This window comes from Orcinus orca, chromosome 11 (assembly GCF_937001465.1).
Source record: "Orcinus orca chromosome 11, mOrcOrc1.1, whole genome shotgun sequence".
Lineage (NCBI taxonomy): Eukaryota > Metazoa > Chordata > Mammalia > Artiodactyla > Delphinidae > Orcinus > Orcinus orca.
The window spans coordinates 25,760,180-25,776,878 of NC_064569.1; the positions used below are offsets into that span (position 1 = coordinate 25,760,180).

The window sequence follows — 16,699 nt, forward strand, 5'->3', positions numbered from 1 at the left end:
CCAGTGGGCCATGGCTGTGCCCTCTTAATATTAAAAGTCTGACTCTCAGCCTAAGGGGGAGGGGGCTTTTTTAGGTTTGCCTTGCCTCAGCCCTACGGTTAGTGGCTGCTTCCTATATATGCTATTCTTGTATCCTTTAGAGTTCTTTTCATTGCTTAATAGCAAATAGTCCATAATTCCAATTTCTTATTACAGTAGTCTGTGATGGTTAATTTTATGTGTCAACTTGGCTGGGCCATGGAGCCCAGATATTTATCAAACATTATTCTGGATGTTTCTGTGAAGGTGTTTTTTGGATAAGACTAACCATTTACGTTGGTGGACTTTGAGTAAAGCAGATTACCCTCCATAATGTATCCTATCAGTTGAAGGCCTTAATAGAGCAAGAAGGCATTCTGCCAGTCAAACCCCTTTGAACTCGAACTACAACTCTTTCCCTGGGTCTCCAGCCCACCAGCCTACCCTGCAGATTTTGGATTCACCAAGGCTCTACAATTGTGTGAGCCAATTCCTTAAAATAAATCTCTCTATATATACATATACATATACATATACACACACATCCTGTTGGTTCTGTTTCTCTGGAGAATTCTAACATAGTTCTATACATTAAACTACCCCTTTTCAAATTGCTGTGTGATTTCTGTTTCTTGATTTGGACCCCGACAAACACACCATTACTTTCCCCTGAACTCCGAATCCATATGTGCAACTGTCTATCAGCATCTTTACTTGGATGTCTATCAGGCATGCCAAACTTACTGCCAAAAGTAAGCTCTTGATGTTCCTCCTGTAAACTTGTTTCTCTTACGCTTTTTCCAATTTCTGCTAAAGACAACTCCATTTTCAGTGAGGCTTTCCCTGGCTAACCCATTTACAATTGCAGTCCATCTCTAAGCAGTCCCAACTATACTTTCAATCCTTCTTCTTTGCTTGTTGTTATTATCTAACTACTATATGTATTACCTATTTGTCATGTTTATTGTGTAACTCCTCCATTAGAATATAAATTCCATGATAGCAGGAATCTGATGTATGTGTATGTTTAAACTGCTTTATGTCCTTAACCTAAAGTAATGCTTAACATATAGTGGGTAATCAATGAATCTCTGCCTTTCATTTTTGCTACGGACTAAAAATCTAGTTATTTTTGAGTGTTTTGTTTAAATACTACCCTTTCCCAAGTTCATAAATACATTCTACATTTTCTTCAAAAATGTTTGTTTTGCCTTTTACATTTAGGTTGTTAAGCCAAGAATTAATTGATCTTTCTGTATGGTGTGAGGTAGGGTTCTTTTTTTTTTTTTTTTAACCCCTTTTAGATAACCAGTTGCCCAGCAGGCTATATTTCTACTACAAAATGGTTTTATGTAGTTTTTTCTCTCATAATGGTTTTATCCCTTTACTTTCTGGAGTCACTTGCCCTGTGAACTGCTCGGTATTAAGGGTCTATAAAAATGAAGCAAAACAAAGTATCAACCCCACAGTTTTATTTGTAAAGAATGAAGCATGAAAAGTCATATTTAAATGTACTCCAAAACCTGAAAAACCCACATCAGTTTCTCTGATACATATGTTAAAGTGCTTGATATCACAATACTCTTTAAATTTTAAGTATGCTCAGATGAGAAAAAAAATCCAGTTCTGATGCATTTTGTTAACAATACAAAGAAAACAATATAATTTAAATGCAGAAATGCTCATTTAAAAAAAAAGATACACAGGGTACATTTATACAAGGTTCAAGTGTAACACAGAGAATTCTTTTTATAAGTTTAACACCCTCATTTGATTGACAACAGGAACTCTCACCATACCTCTCTACTTTTAATAAGATCTGTCTAGTGTTTGGAATAAAGGCTGGGCCACATGTAAATACATTTAGGTAATTGGGTCAAGCATGATTCCCTCCCACATAACCCAAGGATACCCTGGATTCCTTCAAATGAGGAGACTGTTTTTGACGATTTTTTTTCACTCTGGTATTAACTGCTCAATGTGATTGATAACTTTCTGGAGCCAATCTTTATTTTGTCCTTGAGAGGACAATCATGTCTAGTAAGATGTGATAGGATGAGGTTCTCCTTGGATTACTCTGATCTCACTCCATCGGTACCCTCTTCAAAAAGCTTGGAAATCAGTTTGATTCAAGAGATTTATAAATGTATTTTAACAGGAATAAGAGACCTAGTAGCTTATTATTTGTTTCTGCCTCCTTTTACACTAAAAGGTAATGTAACAAATACTTATATAAGAAACATGGACTTCAAACGACACGGATGACTTGGAAATAGGATTGATTCACTTTAAAAAAGTAGAGATGATCTCAAGACTCCATTCTCAATCAGTGAAGGTGTGTTAATACTGAAATGTAAATAGCTACGGTTCAGACTGTCCTTTTGAATGGTGAAAAAGATAGACTAGTTTCTGTAAACCTCACAGAGAAAATACTCACAGTTCTCAAAATGAAAATCTACTGAAAAAAATCATAATTCTTAGCAGAAAGAAGCTATTTCATCATTAAGAGTTACACTTCCAATGCTGTCAAATAAATATTTCCCTGGGGAATCTGAGGTCCTTGTCTGTTGCCTCATGTTTCAAAATATCTCAGAGGTGTCAACATTTACTACACATGAACTGTTATGTATAGCCTCTATCCCTCTTTTACTTACATTTACATACTACAGTGCTTTATTGCCAAAAAAAGGAAATACGAGCAATTCAGTATTTCCCCTGTATCATTCATATAGTGTGACAGAAGTTCATTAAAATGATTTCTTAAAAAACCATGTTAAAGTAAATACCATAGTGTTACAAAAGGTACAAAATGTGTGAAATATTTAAAATAAATTTTAGAGGGAAATCATAAACTTTTGCAAGCTTTAGGTTCTTCTATCAAATTCTTGCCCCCAGTGGGAAAGAGGATGGATAAGGTTGAGAGGCCTTCCTTTTGTTCTCAGCAGCCCATTTTTCTCCACTGAGAACCCTACTTTATACTACTCCACACTGAGCCTCAGTCATTTTTAAGGCGCTGGTAAGCCCCCAGACAGGGCACAGCTTCAGGGTCTCACACATAATACCAATGTTGGTGTAATGCTACTATGTCACCAAGGTTGATATTAGGAGTTTCAGGACATTTGAAAAACACTTGGAAGATAAATGTTTCAAGAGATAATATTTTTGGCAAGTTAATTTTAAAACAATTTCTTCTTAACCTATTATTATGTGAAAATACTAATTATGATTCCAGGCATTACTTTTAATTTATTTTGAGAAAAAAAAAAGGTCAATTACAAAATTGATTTTTATGTACTTTAACTTTGAAGTGTGATGATAAAGCAATATACTAGTTTAAAGTATTAACAGGAAAAAAAAATAAAGTGTTAACAGAGCAGAAAGTATACCTCTGAATGACCTTCAGAAGTTAGCTTAGAAGGCTATGTACATTTATTCTAAGGATTCTGCTACTGTCCCGCTCAAAATATTTTGATATTGGCTCAAAGCTAGTTGTAAGCCATGTAAGAACTAAGTCTTATTTCTTTAGAATTGTGTTTCTTATGTGACCCCAAACTTTGCTTTTCATTCATCAACTTGTAACCTAAGGACTTTTTGTTGTTTCAAATTTTAAATTTCTTTTGAAAGGCCACCGTTTCCCATCACTGGCAGTATTCAAAAGAATGGGCTGTAGGTCATTCAGGCAGCTCATAAGGAGGTCCCCCAGGTGTCTGGAGCACTGGCTTTATCACTGGCATACATATATGGACTCCCAAGGTGACCACTCTAAAGGGCCTAGCATTCTAGAGGATGTGTCAGTTCTGGTGTGATTCCTTCTTTTGAAATTGGTCATCTCACTACTATAGTCAGACAATAGAAAGTGGGATGAAACTTTAGGTATAACTCTTTTGGGAGGTATTAATTTTTAAAGTATTGGTATTATTCACAGGTCCAAAATCCAATTTTGCTCCTAGTTTTTTTTTTTTTTTTTTTGGCTGCGCTGTGAGGCTTGTGAGATCTTAGTTCCCTGACCAGGGATCAAACCCGGGCCCTTGGCAGTGAGAGTCCTAACCACTGGACCGCCAGAGAATTCCTGCTCTTACTTTTTAAAATAGGTGTAATTCTCTATAACTTAAGGACAATTTGTTAAAATGAATATTAATCCCTGTGCTACCTGTATAGGTGGATGAATAAACCAAGGGTAGAAAGACTATTAATATGAATGCCTTGGAGGCCAGTCTCATGCAGCCTGGTGTAATAAAAAACATGAATTCTAGACTCTGTGTTGTCACAGGTGTGCGGGTAAGTATTTAATCTCTCTGACCCTTAAGTGTTCCCATCTGTAAAATGAGAAGGCTAGACTAGATGACTCAATTCTAGCCTGCTAACCTAAGCCAGCTCTCTGTTTGCCCAGAATGTGTCAGAAGCATGGCCTTTGGAAAAGGTAACAATGACAAAATCCGGGATTGGATCACGCTGTGGTTTCTCATCACTGAAACAGTAAGTGCCTAGTGTGCAACAGGTTCTGGATGTCTCCCATAACAGACTTTCCATGTCCCTGGAACAGCCACACCACTGTGGACAAACTTCAGCTGTAGGCAAACAAATTTCTGGTCTACCCAGGTCACCCAGAACCATCTTCTTAAACCCTTTCCATGGGTTTCTAAATGCTGCCTTCAACTCTCCCTACCCTCAAGTACTCAGTCACGTATTAAAAGGGCGTGTGCCTTGCTTGAATACAGTGTTTGATAAAGGGAGTGAGGCACTTGTATCATTAGTTTCTTCTTCCAGGAAAAAAGGTAAACAACGCTATTGGCTAAAGCCTGGACCCTCAGATTTCACAAGGGTCCTGAGAGGCCATGGCTTTGCTTCTCAGCCACACCTGGGAACAAAATCTGGAGCTCTGCTGAGGCAATTTCCCTGCTAACAACGTGCAAATGCCTAATTAGACTTAAAGGACCGACCGTAAGATGAAGACTTAAGGTAACGAGCTAATACCAAATTTATTTAACTTCCTTAAAAAATACCAAACTGGAAAGTGACAATGTTTGGTCTCCTAAAATTGTTGCCTCTTGTTTCGCTTCCATTTTGTCAGTACTGGCCTGTACCTTCTCTGGGCCAGTTGTTTTCCATTTTCACCCCTGCTTACAAAAGAACATAAAGCTTGCCCTGAAACACCCAGAAAGGGTTCATTCTTTCTCTCTTCTTCTGTTATTTGCATTATCATGGTCAACAAATACTTTCACAAAAACATTCCAAGCCACACAGGGCCCTCCTCCTTCTTAAACATTCTTTCCATTTCCTGAGGGGGGATGTGCACCGGGAGAGGGGAGGCGGGTGATTGGAACCAAACAAAGACCGTGTTTGTGTTTATCTTTAAGAGGTAAGGGACCACTGCAGGGTTGAGATGGCCAAATTAAAAGTACAGAATCAAATTGCTGTTTGCAGTTCTTAAGACCATGAGGCCAACACTCTGAAATTCACATCTCCCCAAAGTACCTCAAATAACAAGAATAAAAATGCCAAGAATGAAGTTAGTCTAGGCTAATCTTTCCAAAGTGTAAAGAAGTTATAATCCCACAAGTTAACACACTTCTCAGGGCTTTGTGTGTTCTCTTTCCAGTTTAGCCAAGCTCCTGGGGTACAGTATTTAAAATATTTGAATCATATCTTGTGCTGACGGAAAAAATTTTTCCAAAAGACTGGAAAAGTGGCTCAATTCAAATGTATGAAACCATGTGAAACTTAAAAGCTGTAAGTGAGGGCTACTATCCCCTACAGTAGGTAAAGCTGTTTACATTCACAATACAAAGGATCAGACACCAGGATGGCTGGTTACGACATAACAATGCATTCTGAGTTCCTTTGTGATACCGGGAGGGAAAAAAAAGCCCCACTGGGTTGCACTGTATTTACATGTTTACTGGCTTCTTCCTGACTAGCACCACTCTTTCTCCTCCCCCCACCCCCCACCTCCCAATACTTTTAAGCTACTTATTTTAAGTCACAGGAATATTCAATCTAAGAAAAGTTATCTTATTAGAGTAATATAATTTCTCAAAGAAGAGAGCATATTTACACACATCTAACACATGAAAATACTCTATTTTATACTAAATTCCAGGTTCAAATGAACTACAATACAGCACTTTACCTTGTCTGTAGTGTCAGCATTGTTCAAATTGGGGGATACGGTGTGTTGCCCCCTGCAGTGACTCACTACCTCATCAGACAAGTCCAAATCGGTCCCCGTCGTTGGGGAAGGCTCAGGAACAAGGGGTCTGGACTGCGAGTTTCTAGCTAATTGGGTTACACATCCACTCCTTTGATGAGTGAGCCTTCTAAGACTATAGTGAAGTCCTGGATGGTCTGCAGAATGCGGATGAGGGAGTTGACGGTCATGCGATCTCGCAGGAGGGCACTCTCCTCATACATTCGGGTGATGGCAGGACACTCAGCTAACAGCGGAATCCACTGTGGGAGCAGGCGATCCCTACAGACCCAAACAGAAACAAGTCCTGAGCACTGCTGCCCTCGCTGGAGAACAAGGCACACACTGGAGCTTTTGACGACGGGAAGGTGTGGGTGTGGGACTGGATGGGGAAAAATCTAGCCAAGCTCTGAGGTCACCAAAGACAAAACCAAAGTCAACTAGCTGGATGATGACTGGTTAAAAAGATAAGGTAACGAGACAGTGTAAGCTAACGAGGAAACCCATCAGGTTCTAAAAGTGGGTCTGCGCAAGTTGGCCATAAGGACTTAGATGTATTAAAGAAATTCTCTATTCTGATTCTACCACTTTAAAAAAAGGCAGAGTGCCATTTTGTATTCTTTTTTTACAGGGATGTTAATCAGTGGCAAGGCATGCCAAAGTATATTGACCTTTTGTGAAGAAAGTTTCCATTTAATTGTAGGGACTAGCGCTTTTTTTTTTTAATTTACACATTACAAGGTAAGGAACAAAATCAAAGCAGAAAAACATGAAGTAGATTTTATAAACCAAAAGAGGGGTTGCGCTGGTCTAATAAATCAGAACAGTAAAGAGATAAAAGGAGGTAAGGATCATACTCAAAAGGAACTTTAAAAAACACAGCTGAAATTGGGCAGCTTTGATTAAGGAGAAATACAGAACTCAGCTCAGTAAAGCAGTTGTTTCAGGAGGACAGGACCTCAATCTTCAGTGTTTCCTGATTAAACTGACATGAGCTACCTGTCGCTAAGTAGCTAAGATATCCTCACTGAGCGCCTCTCGCTAAGCTTTCGTGACAAGGCAGCTGGGCCGTCCTGTACCTCTTGCTGGGGCTTCTAGGGGTTTAGAAGAAAACAAACATTGCACAGATAAAACATCTTCTAAAGATCTATGTGGTTCATTTCTTAGAATTCTGAGAGCCGTTTTAAAATTAATGGAGTGTACAGCTCCTATGCGTCATTTAAAAAAAAGAAAGGGGTAGGAAATTGTCTTAAGGAGAAGACTTCCCATAGTAAGAATTACTTAGATAGTAAGAATTCCACAATGTATTAAAATTAAAGCAACATGGTAGCATACACACACTATACAAGCTCTATACAGGAAATATATATGTGTGAATGTGCTGGCGTGTCTAATTGTCCACCAATCTACCTATTACTTACCCACCCACCTCTGGTGCAGTACTGTGTAACGGTTCAGAGCTTTGGGCTCTGGAGGGCGACTAGGTGTACATCTTGGCTCTGCCTCTTTCCAGCTGTGTGACCTTGGGAAAGTTTGTTAACTTACCCGTGCCTCTTCTACTTTCTATTTTCTCATCTATACAGTGGGGATATCGCTTGCTACTTCATGCAGTGGTGGTGGTGAAGTAACAGGAGGGTTAAATAAGATAATGTACGTGAAGTACTGAACATACTGCCCGACACACAGCAAGCACCCAATAAACAGGAGTCTCATAAAATCTGGTACGAAAGAAACCCACGGGAGAGCTTTGGAAGGGGCATGATCTGGTATAATCTTTTCTAAATTCTTGCTCAACATGTGACAAAGACAGGGAAAGTCAAGAACTGGCTTAATACCGTGTTCCAAGGCAAACTAAAATCTGGAATTTGCCGTCCTTCCCAATGTTCCTGGGTGCAGTATTAATAGCATTTACATAGTGGCAGAAGGTTTTGCAGGATGATTTCTGAATGAGGACATCATCTTCATTGTCTAGAATCTGGTCAGTTGTTTCAAAATAAGCAACTGCTCTCTCTGGAGAAGGAAGTCAGAGTCATATCACAATACACATAATACTTCAAATTAAAAAAGATGAATCACTTGGTTTATTCTGGAAATACTAACGACACTTTGCATTATAGCCAGTCCTAAAACCAAAACCATTACTTTATCCTGGTTTCACAATAAATTCTAGAGGCCCATGTTTCACGGTAGAACAATATGCTCCCAGGAGTTCATTTTCTAATCTAGACTGCATTCCAGACGGTTGGGAAGTTTACTCTCTTTAGAATACCTTCAAGAAATGGCAGTTGACAGCAAAGAAAAAAAACCCCATGAACTTGTCTGTTAAGACTGGAGCCTTCTAAGAGTAAGTAGCAAAGACATGGTAGCCATTGAGGTGGCGCCCTTTGTTCTAGTTATAGAATGGCTGGCTAACACTGCGCAACAAAATCCTTGAAATGGAACTGCTTCAGTAAATCTGAGGAAGAGGGACTTCCCTGGTGGTGCAGTGGTTAAGAATCCGCCTGCCAATGCAGGGCACACGGGTTCAAGCCCTGGTCCAGGAAGATCCCACATGCCATGGAGCAACTAAGCCCGTGCACCACAACTACTGAGCCCGCGTGCTACAACTACTGAAGCCCGTGTGCCTAGAGCCCGTGCTCCGCAACAAAGAGAAGCCACGGCAATGAGAAGCCCGCGAACCGCAACGAAGAGTAGCCCCCGTGCGCCACAACTAGAGAAAGCCTGTGTGCAGCAACAAAGACCCAACACAGCCAAAAGTAAATAAATTTATTTTTAAAAAAAATCTGAGGAAGAGTTATGTATATACATATCAGAAGCAGGAGCAGTAAGAGTCTATGCATCCCAAAAGAAAAAAAAACAACCCACTCTAGGGGGCCTAGCTCTGTCAACTTTCCTTTCTTTGTCTAAAAGTTATTGGATAAAATCAACTACTTCATCCAGGCCTTATTTATAAACATGAAATGATTAATCTCCCTGTTAAAGAAACTGGGAATTGTAGAAGAACCTGCATAGCAAAATAAAGAACACAAAGTTTAGCGAGCTAGAGCAGTACATTCCAGTAGAACTTTCCATGATGATGAAAATATTCTACATCTGCAAGGTCCAATTCTACAGCCACTAGTAGGGCTGGTGTGACTGAGGGAGTGAATGTTAAACTTAATTTAAATTAAGCCAATTTAAATAGCCACACGTGACTACTGGTTACCATACTGGACAGCAGGGAACTAGAGTGATCCTTTTAAAACATAGATTATATGATGTCACTCCTTAGCTCCAGGCCTTCCAGGCACTTCCCATACCATTCAGTACAAAGAACAATGTGCTTCCAGAGGCCTAGAAGGCCCTCCACAACCGGCTCTGGCAGTAAACACCCTCTCCTCCCAATCCCAGCCCCTCTCCCTCACTCCGCTCCAGTCCCACCAACATCCCTGCTGCTCCATGCAAGGCCAAGCACAGCCCCACCCTGCTCTGCCGGGGCCCTTCTTTCAGCCTCCAGTGCCCTCTTCCCCGTATTCACAAGGCTCACTTCCTTGAAGTCTTTGCTTAATGTTACCTTGTCAACGAAGTCTATAAGGACCCCAATTAAAAGAGTGCCCCCACTCCATTTCCTTTCACCTTGCTCTATTTTTTTCCGGATCAACGATGACCTTCCAATATATCAGATGAATTGCATATCTGTTATGTTTTTGTGTATTGTTTGCCCCTACCAGATTATAAATTTGTCAACCATAGGAATTTCTGTGTTTTGTTTACTTTTATCTTTATGTATATCTTGAGCATCTAGAATACTGCTTAGAATATTGTGGACATTTATATATATATTTGTTGACTGAATGAAAAGCACAGATACTGCTTATTTGATATTTACTTTTAAAAACATACACCCTTATCACTAACTCTTATTCACTCCAATTCCTGAGTTTGAGTTTTCTAAGAAACATTTTGCTGACCTTGTAACAACACACACCAGCTTTAATTTACCTATGAAGTCCCAGATGAAGACGCTCTTGTGAAAGATGCGAGCAGATTTGAAGCCATGGTGGAAAACTTGCTCAAGTGCTGCAACTAAGCCACTCTCTCCACACAGCAACACAGTGAGGCTTCCTCTCTGTGGAGCGCAACACACAGTGCCGGAGAATAAGCTCTTGCTCGATGTTTAAGAAAAATACGAGAGGAACAAGTGCTGAGAGTAGCAATGAAGCATCTTTTGTGGCTATTAGAAAGCTTACAAATGAAAATTAAAGCACCTTTTATTGCCTTATGTATCATGTATAAAGCAGCTTTAAAATCCTACCATATTAAGTTTTATAGCCCATCATACCTCTTTTTCAGGTTTGTGAAAATGTTTCACGATATTGTTCACAGCTTCTCCAATTCCTTCTTGGATCTGTCCAGCATTGGGTTCTAAAAAATAATCAATAATGGCTGAATTCTCATGCAAGGGAAATAAACCAAAGTACTACAGGACATCACCTGTGCCTGCCTGTGGTGGAAACACTTCACCAGAGCAGGCTGGCTTGTCAGGGTTCCGTGAAACTTGCCTTGGCCAGTTTGGCCAAGGGAGAGGCATATTGGCACAATGGAGTAGAAACCAAGAGACCCCCAAGATTCAAATCCCAGCCTTACCACTTGCAATCCATAACCTTGGTCAAATTACCTAACTTCCTCTGAGTTTGAGTTTCTTCAATCTATAACAGGGAAAACACACACCTCTTGGGTCACAGGGAAAAGTGAATGAGATATTATGTGTAAATCATCTGGCATGGTGCCTGTCACAAAGTGCTACTAGTCCTCAGATCTAAGGAGAGAGGTGGGAAAGACCCACAGCATCACTCCTCAGGTACCCCTTAACCCACCTACCTCCGAGTCCTTAGCAGGCACAGACTAAGGCTTCTGGAGCTCTGAATGCCTAATTTGGATCGTGTGCTTTGCTGTTGTCTTAAAAGTAAAGGGTATATGTTTAAAGATGCCAGGTACATGGGGACACCCTGCCTCGAAGCCCAGAACTGTTTCTTTCTGGCCACTTAGTCCATCTGGGCACTGCTTCATTCTCTCAGCCAGTACTTGCTTACCTAGGCCCCCTTCCTGAGGGAGAGCTTGGTGGGTTTCTTGAATGGAATCTAAAGCACCTTTGCCTCCCAAACCCCAAGAATGATTAAAAAAAAAAAAAAAGAGAGAAAAAGACGGAAAAGAAAAAAAGGTGGTAAACAGGTTTCATCCATGGATAGAACTAAGTAACAAGAGAAAAATTAAATAATTGGTCTTTTCTTGTAGTGATTAACTCTTAAATCAAACTCACATATCACACTATAAATGACATGCTATACAGTCTAGAATTTAAGACTCTTTAAATTCATACTGCTGGAGGATTTCTTGCATAAGACATTTTCCAGGTAAGACTCAAGTAAGTTTTCTCTATACCAATGCAAAAAAATTGTTAAAATGGAAACCTGTTATAATTGAAGGACTGATACTGTGTCATCTCCAGCTTCTAGTAATCTTTTTACTTGTACCTTTCTCTTTTAAACATGAAGATCTATGTTGAAAGCTTTTATTCATTTCGAATGAACCCTGTGCTGATCAGCATTACTTTGAAACCAATTTAAAATGTTTAGTTCTCTAAATATCACCTTGCACACACTGTGAAAAAAACACCACGGTACCCATCTCTGAGTTTCACATTATTTAAAATTTTCTGCTTACTGAGAAAGAAAATATGACTGGAAGCGGGGGATAAGGCCTCTCAAAACATTAATACCCCATAAAATTGGACTGATTCACAAGTTGTAATAATTTGGAAGGACTGAACTGAAATCCACTTTTTAATTTTAAATCAGCATAGCTGAGGTATTACATACAATAAATTCACCAATTTTAAGTGTGTAATTTGATGAGTTTTGACAGATGTATAGACATATAACCATCATCACAAACATAATATAGAAAATTTCCATCAACCCCAAAAGTTCCCCCGTTCCCCTTTTCAGTCAATCCCCTTCCCCAGCTCATAACCCCTGTCAACTGCTGATCTGCTTTTCATCGTTATTATATTGGCTTTTCCAGAATTTAATACAAATGGAATCATATAGTGTCTGGTCCTTTGTGTCTGGTTTCTCTCACCTGGCATAATAGTTTTGATTCATCCGTGATGCTAGATATATCCACAGTATTGCTGAATAGTATCCCATTGACTAGATCTACCACTATCTGCTTCTCCACTCACCAGCTGGTGGACACTGGGGTTGTTTCCATTTTGGCTATTATGAATAAAGCTGCTAGCAGCATTTGAGTACAAGTCTTGGTGTAGATATATGTATTCATTTCTTTGGGGTATATATCTAGAGTGGGACTGCTGGGTCAAGTGTATGGTTAGTATATCTTTAAAAGAAATTGCCAAATGGTTTTTCCTTTTGCATTCCCACTGGCAATATATGAGTATTCCACTGTTCTCTACCCTTATTTTAGCTATTCTAGTGTGTGTGTGTGTGTGTGTGTGTGTGTGTGTGTGTTAAGTTTACTTCTGAAGGCAGAGAAGAATTATGAATACAGGGAATCATTTGAGAAAGAATAATTTTACATTTTAGACTGTATCGTTCTAATAGCTAATATATTACTATGTACTAAGAAATGGATATGGAATAATAATAGCTAAGGAAGCTGCTTTGTTAGTTAACTAAGGACCTCTTAGTTACCTCTTATTCTACTCATGGTTACTGTCTATAAACTGAAATAAAACCACTTCACTGATAAACTTCTGTGATTTTTCACTAAATCATACTGCCTCTTTATTAGTTTTCTGTGGTTCTGGTACTAGGTTACCACAAATTTGGTAATGTAAAAAAGCAGAAATTTATTCTCCCACAATTCCAAAGGCAGAAGTCAAGGTGTGGACAGGGCTGCACTTCCTCTGGAGGCTCAGTGGAAGAAGCTGCTCCTTGCCTCTTCAAGCTCTGGTGGCTCTGGCATTCCTTGGCTTGTGGCTGCATCACTTCTATTTCTGCCTCCATCTTTCTATTGTCTTCTCCTCTGTGTGTGTCTAATTTCCTTTTGCCTCCCTCTTATAAGAATACATGTGATTGCATTTAGGGCCTAGCTGGGTAATCCAGGATAATCTCCCCATCTCAAGTTCCTTAACTTAATTATATTTGCCAAGACCCTTTTTCTAAATAAAGTAACATTTACAGATCCCAGGGATTAAAATCTGATACCCCTGGGAGACATTATTCAGCCTATTAAAGACCACATTAGTATAAATTAGAAGTTTATTGTACTATTCAAAATGGCATATGAACATAGTGTCCTATCCACAGAATTCACTTTTTTATAGTATTTTGTTTTATCACTTCTACAGGAAGTTGGGGGTGGGGTAGGGAGAGGAATTTTTAGAATTCCTCTTAGAAAAAGGGGCTCTGGATAACTAGATGTGGGAGTACTGTAACATGTAACTGTCCTTATTCCTCCTTTAAGTTTCAGGCAAGATATTATTTATTCATACTTCCAAAGCTTAATTAAAACAGAAGCAGGCAGTTTCTGTTGGATTTTAGCATCTAAATTCTTCAGGGGCTTTTAATTATTTGTTAATGTCCTGCTTTATTTTTCCTCCTTTTTTCTCTCCCCATTCTTTTTTTTTTTTTAAATTAATTTATTTTATTTTATTGGCCTCGTTGGGTCTTTGTTGCTGCGCGTGGGCTTTCTCTACTTGCGGTGAGTGGGGGCTACTCTTCTTGCAGTGCACAGGCTTCTCATTGTGGTGGCTTCTCTTGTTGCAGAGCACGGGCTTCAGTAGTTGTGGTGCATGGGCTTCAGTAGTTGTGGCACACGGGCTCAGTAGTTGTGGCTTGCAGGCTCTAGAGTGTAGGCTAGGTAGCTGTGGCGCATGGTCTTAGTTGCTCCGCGGCATGTGGGATCTTCCCTAGCCAGGGCTCAAACCCGTGTCCCCTGCACTGGCAGGTGGATTCTTAACCACTGCACCACCAGGGAAGCCCTCTCTCCCCACTCTTAAAGCCTTTCTCTCAAATTAATTTTCCTCAGCTTTTTTCTTTTCAATCTCCTTACCGTAATTCATTAATACAACAGTTTTCTATGAAATGGCTACATGATGCCTGCAACATGACACACTGGAAAATAAAAAAACTACTTACTGGTAGTTTTTCCTGTCAGTGAAGTGATGCTTAGTCTCCTGGCCATGGTGGGTGATTTCTGCTGGGGTGGAGTCCGACACTGCTTCACTAGATCCTCATCTGCTGCTGATGTCATCAATTCTCCAATGAGAATTCTCTCCAGGCTTCCATCATCAATGCCTTTCCCCAGCCACCGCCCGCATGGGAACCTGGTAGGACAGAAACAAACTTCAGAATCACCAATATCTTACTAGCTTTAATTAGAATTTTTAAATGGCACCGTGGGTGAAGCCCATCATTTTAGTGCCTGTGGGTTGCTTTTTTCATTATGAAAAATTTCAAACACATAAAAAAGTAGAAAAGATAAGAGACACCCTTATTCTCATGACTTAAACATAACATTTTGCCATATGCTTCATTTTTATTTTTTGTTAAAAGTATTTTAAAGTAAATTACAAACAGGACATTTTACTCCCAAGCACTTTAGTATGAGTCTCTGAAAACTAAAGATATTCTCTCTTATATAAAGAGAATAAATCGTTATCATCAAATTAAAATAATTCTTTAATATTTTCTCATACCTCGTCTGTATTAAAATTCTGGGGTTAGTTTCAACAACAATATCTTCAAACTAGATGCCAATGTGGGAGTTAAGTTACAGGAGTAAAGAGGAGAATGTTCTCAAAGAAGAGTGCTGGCTTTGCCCAGGAGCATCTGAAAGACCCTTTCCTCTTACTGACATTATTTTAAGCTTCTTTTTTGTTTCCTTTTTTTTTTTTTTTTAATCAGACTTCCACCAATCATTTTCAACACTTGTGGACTAATTAGTGGATTAGCAGCAAACACAATCAGTTTCTTAAAAGTTTCTTAAAAGCAGCAAACACAATCAGTTTCTTAAAAGTATTTTGGGGACAATTTTGTATTTGGAACAAAATAACACAATTTTGTTATGACATAAGCAAAACCACCCAAAAAACTAAACTAAAATTCAGAAGGCAGCGGGAAAGCTTTGGAATGAAAATAATTCTCAAACCTTTTCTTGTCTAAAGAGTCTTAAAAGAAGTCTGAGCTCCCAAGGACATTTACTTACCTGTATGTATGTCCTGTGATTTCGTTTCTCACCATGACACAATCCACTAGCCATTTGGCTAACAGTCCTGAGTTATCGTGACCAATCTGAACAGTAGTCAGCTTCCCCAGGTTCTGGCACTGCAGGGACAGGACCACAGGTTACTCAGTACCTGATCCCTTCCTGCTACCCCTCAGCTTTAGCAGTGGTGCCATGGTTCCATCCAATTTAACAACTGCGGAGGACCCACTCTGCATAATGTGTTCTGCTGTGCACTAGAGAAAAATATTCACACCTAATAGATCCCTTCTAATGAGACAGGAGACATAGGAACATTAACTATCAAATTAGAGGGACTGCACAATGCCCTGGAGTAGAGATGTAAACAGGTACTTGAACACTGGGGAAAGAACGATGATTTCTAATTGGAGAACCCAGAAACATTGCAGAGTCAGTGATTTGTGCCTATGAAGGATGAGAAGAATCTCAAGAAGTGGGAAAAGGATGCTGTTTAGATTTAGTTGCAGAGAGGTCAGAGAAACAATTATAGATACAAAAAAATCACCAACATGACTAGTTTTCTGCTTCTAATAAAATACTAAGGCAGAACTGACTTCAAACCTCACCTAGAAGTCTTTGAAGCTGTTGTTAAAAAGAAAAAAAAAAAACAAAACATAGTTATCAGTGTCCTTCCTGACCCTTTGTGGACAAGTACAAAAGAAAGCAATGATAATAGGAATGGTGAAAATAAATGTCAGCTAAATTCTGACTTTTAAATTCTGATAAAAGATCACAGACCCCAGACATAGACCCCAGATCTGGGGTCTACCCCTGACATAGACCCCAGATCATAGACATCAGAACTACGAGTTCTCAAAGTCCTTGACGTCTTTGAATCACAGCGATCTAGGTGAGGGAGGATGGCATCTTGAATTAGTTGTGGCAGCAGAGATGGAAAGAAGTAGGCAGATGTGAGAGTCCAGAAACAGCAATGATGGGACTTATAATGCAGTTTATGTTCCGTACTTGGTAGTCGAAGAAAAGCCAAGGATTTTAATCTTTTATATACAGATGGCTGTGACCCCACTAGATAGATAGTGTCAAAATAAGCTCTTGGGCAGTGTTATGACTCTGAGTGGAAACTGCTATTCCTAGACTCCAAGGAACACGAGAACAGGACATTTCAATTAGCACCATTTCCCTCCTGAAACAACAGCTGTTTGTCTTCTTCCTGCATGCCAGGATCAACCAGCATGTGGGCTCAAAAGTATGGGAATATTTCACCAGGTAAGACCTGAAAACTGA

At 39.5% G+C, this 16,699-nt stretch overlaps 1 protein-coding gene across 3 annotated transcripts in view; it reads right to left on the reverse strand.

Annotated features, from left to right (window-relative positions):
* Positions 1-1,470: 1,470 nt before the first annotated feature.
* The window catches only part of DENND5B (DENN domain containing 5B), a 211,083-nt gene continuing 195,854 nt past the window's right edge, over positions 1,471-16,699 (reverse strand). For all 3 annotated transcript variants that reach the window (XM_004270878.3, XM_004270879.3, XM_049694507.1), the window contains 6 exons: positions 15,416-15,534; positions 14,347-14,534; positions 10,527-10,609; positions 10,187-10,313; positions 8,041-8,215; positions 1,471-6,487 (listed from right to left, as the gene is read on the reverse strand). In XM_004270878.3, coding sequence (XP_004270926.1) covers positions 6,304-6,487; positions 8,041-8,215; positions 10,187-10,313; positions 10,527-10,609; positions 14,347-14,534; positions 15,416-15,534 — 876 coding nt within the window. In that variant the 3' untranslated portion in view covers positions 1,471-6,303. The remainder of the gene's footprint in view (positions 6,488-8,040; positions 8,216-10,186; positions 10,314-10,526; positions 10,610-14,346; positions 14,535-15,415; positions 15,535-16,699) is intronic.